This window comes from Poecilia reticulata, linkage group LG3 (assembly GCF_000633615.1).
Source record: "Poecilia reticulata strain Guanapo linkage group LG3, Guppy_female_1.0+MT, whole genome shotgun sequence".
Lineage (NCBI taxonomy): Eukaryota > Metazoa > Chordata > Actinopteri > Cyprinodontiformes > Poeciliidae > Poecilia > Poecilia reticulata.
In genome coordinates this window covers 14,671,268-14,679,953 of record NC_024333.1, presented here as the reverse complement: position 1 = coordinate 14,679,953, position 8,686 = coordinate 14,671,268, and the positions used below count along the sequence as shown (strand labels likewise).

At 37.4% G+C, this 8,686-nt stretch overlaps 1 protein-coding gene across 3 annotated transcripts in view; it reads right to left on the bottom strand.

Annotated features, from left to right (window-relative positions):
* ccdc102a (coiled-coil domain containing 102A) overlaps positions 1 to 8,686 on the bottom strand; it is a 94,709-nt gene that overhangs the window by 21,955 nt on the left and 64,068 nt on the right. For all 3 annotated transcript variants that reach the window (XR_001776476.1, XM_008405025.2, XM_008405027.2), the window contains exons 4-5: positions 4,288 to 4,526; positions 3,179 to 3,287 (exon numbers count right to left, since the gene is read on the bottom strand). Coding sequence is in view for 2 of the 3 variants with exons in the window: in XM_008405025.2 (XP_008403247.1) it covers positions 3,179 to 3,287; positions 4,288 to 4,526 (348 nt within the window). In the remaining variant the exon portion in view is untranslated. The remainder of the gene's footprint in view (positions 1 to 3,178; positions 3,288 to 4,287; positions 4,527 to 8,686) is intronic.

Below are 8,686 nucleotides of genomic sequence, written 5' to 3'. Positions count from 1 at the left end.
GAAGCTATAAAAGCTGGGTAGCTCTTGAATTGCTACAAAATAAAGCCATGTTTCCTTCAGCCCACTGGCTGCAATGTTGACATGTTGAGATGCTATGAGACCTAAATTCTGAACATCATGGCCTGGAGTGCATCCCAGTTTTCCATGTCTGGCATATAACCATTCATTTAGCTTTTAAACTGGTTATATTGATAATCAGTAGCCTAGCATCATGACCTGTTTGTTCTGAAGATCCTGCAGCTTCCACTTCTCTTCCTAACATGGCGCCTCCTCACCCTGACTCTCATACTGACAGGATGAACCACAGAGCTCTGTTAGGTTAAAGCTCATCTTCTGAAGTTGGGATATTTTTTCTCCAACAGGATCCAGAGGAAYCACCTCAAACCAGATGTTGGACTGGATTTTATTTCAATGTCATTTGTGAATGTTAGCTTCTCATTTTCAACAGTGGAGCTATAAAGGTGGAAAAAGGTTATAACTTTAGAGAAAATCTCATCAACATCAATATTTCCACTAAATAAGAGGCAAAAAAAATTTTTTTTTTTTGCCTCTCTCAAGATCTCTGAGCCTGGTAAAACAACCCGAACAGATGATCAACTCTAAACCACTTGCACTTTTTACTCTCTGTCTCTCTCTGTAAATTGAGCACATCCATTGCCATGGCAACCTCCTGCACTCCGCAAGCCGACCCGAGATTACGTTAAAAATATAATATTCAGTCCCTTACGATATTAGGTTTGCAGGCTTGATATTTATTTTGCGATCATTAATAAGTGCTCCCCTGAACACAGCGGTGGTTGATTAGTTCATTTTAAACTCCTGCTCTGCTAGTTATTTTGGTAATGGAACCGAAACGCACAGAATTGCGCAACACCTTGTTGAAACAATAATTAYTCAGATTATTATTGTTGTTGGGTCATTAATTTGAACACGTTTTGTTGATTTTTTTGTTGTTTTTCTTTAATAAAGTTATGGACATTTTGATAAGGAGTCAGAGGAGGACGTGCTGGTCTCTGGGTCCTGACGGCGTTCACTTTGTCACTTAATGCAGAAATCGACTCAAAACCTTCCGCGATCAGCATATTGCTCTAGCAAAGAACAAACAGTTCAGAAACAATATGAAATGGGGGAAAAAAGTTATTTATTAACTGATTAAGTCGTGTTTTAGATTGTTCTTGAAAAACTAATAAGTCACAGCTGATCAGTGGGTGCTCTCAAGGCTGCACAGTGAACCCACTGATTCTTTACAGCAGACAGCCGCTCCCCTCTCTTGCAGGTACTGCGTACCCCCGCTAAATCTTTTAGTGGTACGCAGTACCCTACCGTTACCAGTAGAGCCTGAAATGAACAAGCTTGTCTCCCTGCAGCCTGCATAATGTATGTGATTCGGTCCCTGTGTAAGCCGGACAGAGAGAACTTCCGGGTCAGACCGCTTGCCAAAAATGAAATAATGAAAACCAAAATTTACAGCTCATTTTCTTTTTTCTTTTTGCAATTGCCGTTTTTCTAATTTCGTTTTAAAAACGAAAAAACAAAAATAACACATGCTTGTTTTGTTTTTGCAATTTTATTTTGAAATGAAAAAACCAAAGAACGAACCATACACGGATTAAGATCAAATATATATTATTGTAAAAACAAATCACTTCATCGTGAAATTGTGTGTCTTTGATATTATAATGACAGAAATTATTGCTAAAAAAAAAAAAAAAATCAGCTCAACTGAGGGGGTCCCTTAGAGGCCCTGGGGCCCTAAACGGCTACTTAGTTTGCTTATGCCTTGGGCCGGCCCTGCCTGTTTATTTGTAAATGATAAATGCTTATTTGACCTCCTTTTTCTATGTCTACTGCGCCTCCTAGTGGATTTTTCAGTTATATTTCCTTTCTGCTCCAACTCCCTGCCGGACCCCTTGTTGTCGATGTGACTAAAGATATATGCATTGATTAGTTTTTCTGGATCTTGCTGAAATATTAGTCCTCTAATCCTGGAGAAGAACATAAATGTTCTTCTGTGAAGGTTTTGTCTGCCTTCTCTATCATTTTATGTGTCTCTGAAGGTTCAGGTCAGAGTCCATCACTACTCCCAGGTTTTGGGCCCGACTGCTAGTTTATGGTTGTAATAACTGAAGCTGTGTGTTGACTCTACATTGTTATTCTTTAGGCTCAAAGATAATGACTTCAGTTTTGTTTGTGTTCAGCTGGAGAAAGTTATGGCACATTCACACACTAATTTGTTCTAAGCATCATCCTGTTTCATAGTTTAAAGCAGGTGTGTCAAACTCAATTTCACCGAGGGCCACTTCAGCATATTGGCCACCCTCAACGGGCCAMATTGACGGTACAAATCAGGAGTGCCCAGGTTCAGYCCTCCAGACTGCAACTTTTAGATGCATCCCTGCTAAAACACACCCCAGACAAAAGATTGACTTCCCTCATTAGCAGAAACTCAGTTCTGTAGAGGCTTATAATGAGTCAATGATCCAGGTGTGTTAGAGAAGGAATGCATCTAAAGTTGCAGATGGTAGCTCTGGAAAACTAGACTTGGGCAGCCCTAGCATGTGTATGAAAATACAATGTTAAAAATAAAGTAAACAACACCTCATATTGTTAAATAACGTTTTGTATGGTTAGGAAGCGGATTCAAAACCTTTGGTTGAAATGGCCCTTTAAATTCAAGTCTCCATTACAGACCAGAGAAAACTAAAGAGAATGCAACGTTGTGTTAATCCATTTGAGGAGCGGGGAGTTTATCTTGAGGAAATAAATGATGACGCAGAAGTTATTTAGACTGTAACATGCGCAGTCCACTGCGGACGCGGCTCCGCCACCGCGAAGAATTAAAAACCACTGGAAGTAACTCATCCAGAAGATTTAACAAATGGAGCCTGAGTGCACGTTACCCAGGAGAGCGGCGTTCTGGAGGAGCGCTGCAGACGTAACATCTGTCCGTTTCGGAGAAGCAAAACCCCGATAAAAAATAAAATAAAATAAAAATCTGGTAAAAGCGTAAACCGGGGGGGCACATAAAATGACATGGCGGGCCACATGTGGCCCGTGGGCCTTGAGTTTGACACATGTGGTTTAAAGGAATCCCTGTAATGGATTGTGTAATAGTGTGTGACTGTCATCAAACGACTAGATCCAGTCCATGAACCAGAGCCTCTGCCAGCAGTCTCACCTGTTTGAGCGCTTCCTGTTTGCTTTTACTAAGGTCCTCATATTTTAGTTTCCAATGGCTGAGCTCAGTCTCCAGTCTCTCGATGCTCTTACTCAGGGCCAACTTGTCTCTGGAGAAAACAGAAACAAACATTAGCAACACAACATGAAGAATTACTAGCTGAGTAAAATGGCAACTGCTATCTTTAAAATTTGTCCTCATAATGTTTTTCCACATAAAAGAGTCAGTATGGCGCAGCCTCCATTAGTCGGATTTTGCAATATTCAGACAAAAGCTTATTTGAAACTTCCTTTTTAATGGTTTTGTTTGACAAAGTTTCAGAAACTAAAAATAAATCAATAAATAGGGCGTACACAGGGTGTATGCAAAGATTAAGTGTCAATGGCTGATTTTAGAACCGGCCTAACCTTACTCAACTAAAATCCGATATGACTGGGTTCCTTCTTCCTTTACTACAGTCATAATCAATAAATTAGAAAATACATAATGAAGAGTTCCATTTGTGAGATTAAAAGTGCCTTTTAAAAATAACCTTTAGGCAGGTATTAAACATACTTTTCATTAAGTCCAGATTTCTGATTTTAAAAAGTGTTTTTTTATTGATATTATGTAATATTCTAATTTTAAATGTCACATTTTCATTGGCTCTTAGTAGAACATGATGATTAAGAGAAATAAAAATGTTAAAACATCAGTCTAATTTATATAAACTATACTTAGAGAGGAGTTATTGAAATAAATTAACTTCAATTATATTCTTATTTTCTGAATGAGTCTGTATTTTGTGTCATTTTTAGTATTTAATGAAAAAATCAAGCATTCTAAATCACAGTTTTAGTCACTATGACAGTTTAGCTTTTGTATCATTTTCACTGATAATGATAAGAAACTTAAGATGAATTCTCTAAGTGACTGGAGAACTGCTGCGTTCCATCACACGTTCATATTTTCCATTTGTCACAACCAAACTGAAGATAATCACCATAATAACGATGAAGAAAATAACAGCAGTTAGCTCCCCATAATGTCAGAGGTATCAAATTTAACTTATAACCTGCCATCCAGTGACCTGCAGTGACCCATTCCCCAGTAAGGCTGCTCCCTCTTACTCTCTCTCTTTCAGCAAGACTTTCTGCGACTCGTCAAGTCTGAGCTGCAGGGCGTTGAGCTTGCTGGAATCTTCCTCCACTGAGCTCATGTCCTCCCATAGCTGTCTGCTCCGTTCCTGCCGGCTCAGACATGATGATGAGCGGGAGCTGGCTGCACTGACACCCCGACTGCTCCAGCTGTCCTGAGCATCAGAACCTGGTGCTCCACTATGCAAGACTGACTCCAGCAGCTCCAAGTCCTTACAGAAAGGGAGAGAAATTCACTACAGGCTAAAAGTGAGCTCTGAGCACAAACTCTCAGTATTATCTATCACTGAGAAACAAAGTCACATATTACATTAAATAACAGAACTCATGAGGAAAGAGCAACTCAACTCAGCACTCTTCAAAAACACATGTGTAACATGCCACATTAGAACAGGTGCTGGTTCTATCAGATAAAGCTGATTCAAGATGGATGCTCTTGTTCGTTGATAAATGTGGCCAAGTTTGGCCACATTTATCTCTGGTAAATGTGGCTCTGGTAAAGTATGATAGACTAATAGAGAGTGACAGATTTTCAGTAATAGCATTAACACAAATATTAGGTCAGAGTCTATAGGAAGAAAAGTGAAACATCGTGGGGTCTTAGCTTAGACCGTTTCTGCATTTCCACATCATGTCCATCTCCCAGGTAACCAGCTTGTGGCTACAGCAACACACACACATTGCTATCTTCTCAACTATCAGAAAAGATGGCAGTTGATATTAGAAATGTCCATGTTAAGGACCATACTATCAGAAACACAGCAAACCAGGAGGAAGAAAGGCCTTAGAAATGATTATAATGAGACAAATTTAAAATGAGAATGGCCAAAACAATGGCTACAAAGATAAATGATTGGAAACCTCAACAGCAGCAGGAAGAATTTAGTTTTCAAAGCAAACTCAGCCCAATTCGTATTGGGCTGAGTTTGCCCAATAGTCAGTGATTCTGGTGATTTCTTGGATTGTGTTGGAAAGAAACAAACTGCTATGAATAGATTAGACCAATCGGAATTATAGAAATCCGAATTTAACCAGTTTTTTCACTTGTAAATTGCATTGCGACTATTTATTTATTTATTTTAATTGGTGGTGTATAGATAAACTGAATAGAAATGAAATGACTGGTTACGTTGAGGCTAGTAGTCCTCCACACTGCTGGTTTAGGTTCCAGTACAGACCTTGGTGCCTTTGCTTCATCTCTTCCCCAAATCTCTTTTTGCCTTTTTATTTCAGGTAAACAATTCTGGAATCAATATTGTGTCTGCATAAATTATAAAGGTAATCTTCCCACCCCTCTGCTAAGTTCACTTCTACATTATCACATTGGCTTAACTACACACGCTTAAACAGAAACTTGTTGTTCTACATTGCAGGCACCAGAGGGCCCTAGTGTGAGCCAAACTGTGTTGAACCACATGTGGAAGCACTCTGAGGGACCAAAGAAGGGAGGCAGGAAATGAAGCTGAACTGTGTCTGAGCAGTAGACAGACACAGTTCAGTCCACCCCCCCCCCCCCCCCCCCCCCTCCCACACACACACACACACACACACACACACACACAATTATGGACACACACACCTGTCCTTCATCTGAGACACACACACCTGTCCTTCATATGAGAGACACACACACCATCCCCCCCTCCCACACACACACACACACACACACACACACACACAATTATGGTGGACTGGGAACCCACATGTGAACTCATCTTTTCTTAAACACTGCTCCAACAATCTGATGGTCAGCATGCACAGCCATGTTAAAGTCACTGATTTAAACTCAGAAACGTTTAATATGAAGAATATAACATTGCTCTCTTAGTGTGAGGACATGATACAGCTTATTTTGCACTGACTTCTGTTCATTTTTCATTCATTTCTATGGCCTAGCCCTAAACCCAACCTTTAGTAGTACATGGATAACCCTAACCTAAACTCAATTAACACTAGGGCTGAACAGATTGCGGTTTTCTGGCCGATCGCCTATTACCAATCTTTAAAAAGCCTGAGCTGCCAATTCTGATTTTGGCCGATACCAATTTTTTTTGTCTGAAATGTTGCTAAATATAGCAAGAAAGTCGCTGAGTTGGCAACAGTGGGGTGAATATTGTTAACTGCAAACATGCAGACATGATCTGGTTGGTCTGTCAGTCAAACCTCTCTCACTGTAGAGCAGAAGAAGACAGTGGCTGATTTTTTAAAACCTTTACCAATCACCAAACTATCAATGTAACATAAATGTTTCACTAATGTCATAAATCTTATTTTAGCATAGTGTTTTCTTCAGCAAAGTCACTGAGGAGGACTATCTGAAATACACATTTCAAATATCTACAATTACATTACGACTAGTCATAAAGTAAATTCAAGATATCTCGATTTTGGTTTTGACTAGTCATAATTCTAATTAAAGATATCTCGAATTACTCCATAATTCAAGATATATTAAATGTATTTTTGGATAGAATATATGTAGCTTTGACTAGTGAAAACTAAATTATAGATATCTTAAAAGTAAATAATGACTAGACAAAACTAAATTAAAGATATCTTGAATTGTAATTTTGACTAGTCAAAATTCCTTTTTAAGATACAGTATCTCTAAATGAATTCGAGATATCGTGAATTACACAGCTTTTCTATTTAAGATATAATATTGACATTCTGACTAGTCAGAATGGCATTACTGATATCTTGAATTAGTATTCTGTCTAGTCAAAACGTCCCTGACTTGCGTAGCAATTTGAAAGTTTAATAAAACAATGAAAAATAGAGAAAACGAATAAAGATGTTTGAAAATGGTTTGACAATAGCAATTTTAGCTTTTCAAAGCTGTTTTTAAGTGCATTCGGTTCGTCGGAAATGAATAAACAGGAAATGCTTTGCAGATATCAGAAGCAGTCTTATAGTTTGTGAAGTTTTGCTATCTCCGCATTTCCAACATTGTCGAACTCCTTCTAATTTGTAGCATTTACTGACAATTTTGTGCAGGAAACATAAAATTCTGCAGGCAACTGTTTGGACACCACAAAGGGGCTTCCACGTCATTCTTAATTCAGATATCTAAAATTGTAATTTTGACTAGTCATAATTGTGTTGAAGATATCTTAAATCGTACGGATATATATCCCGTCAAATGACAGATTCAATGACGTAATTTGAGATATCTTGAAAGAAATTTTGACTAGTCAAAAATGTAATTACAGATATCTTAAATTACCATTCCGGATAGTCAAAATGTAGTTTTGTCTAGTCAAAATGCATTTTTAAATATCTGGAATGCAATTCCAGATAGTCAGACGAAACCGAATTTTTGTTACAAAGTCTTGCCACAGCCGCATATAATGCATAGCGGCTTGTAATGTGGGAATTACCTATGGGAATAATTCCATTCTCCTGTCTCTTCTCTGGGCCTTTTCCTCTTCGCAAAGAAACTTTCCAAAGACATCTGATCTGTTTCTCATTTTGTTGCTTTTTTTTTTTTAACAATGATACAAGTTACATAAACAGTAACTAAACGAACAATGAGGCTTGAGGAAGGAAAAGAGCAAAAAAGTACAAAAAGAAAAAGGTTAAATACAGCAATTAGGGCAAATTACGTGAGAAATTCTTTACAAATTGAAGTAGTCTTTAAAACTTTAGTATTGGTACAGTACTTAAGAGAATACAAATATGAAGAAACATTAAATTTAGGTTTCAATTTAAGAAATTTGCAGCTGTGGATATTAAATTTTGCTAAAATTAATATTAAATGTACAACAAATGCTTTATTTTTTGGAGTGCTTAAACAGAAAAAGCCACATAATATAGTTTTAAAGTTAAACGGTACGTCTATTTCCAATTTTTTTTTTTAGGAGTAAAAGAATATATTTCCAAAATATTTAAATATAAGAGCAGTCCCAGAAAAGATGAGTGATGGTCTCCTGAGAATTGTGACAAAATTAACATAGAGGATCTACAATAGGGTGATATTTAAATATTTTACTATCAACAGGATAACATCTACGTAGAATTTTTAGAGACACTTCTTGAATCTTATTAGTTATTAACCCATTTAATCCCAAATTTTTCCCAGACATGAAAATATTGAACTTAGAACTAATCAAGGGGAAATCATTTTTAAAATTGTGGAAAAATATATGAAAAAGTGTGTTTAATGATCGGTCACAATTGTGACCGGTGGGATAATATGGTGTTCTTACTAAGATGAAATAAAAGTGCTTTTTCCAAATAGACAAGATCATAATATGTGAACATTGTTTCTTTATTGGAATATATCTTGCCACAGCATTACTTTAGTGCAACATTTGCTCTGTAAAGTACAAATTTGACTATCTGTATATTCTAAACCAAGGTAAATTTGAGT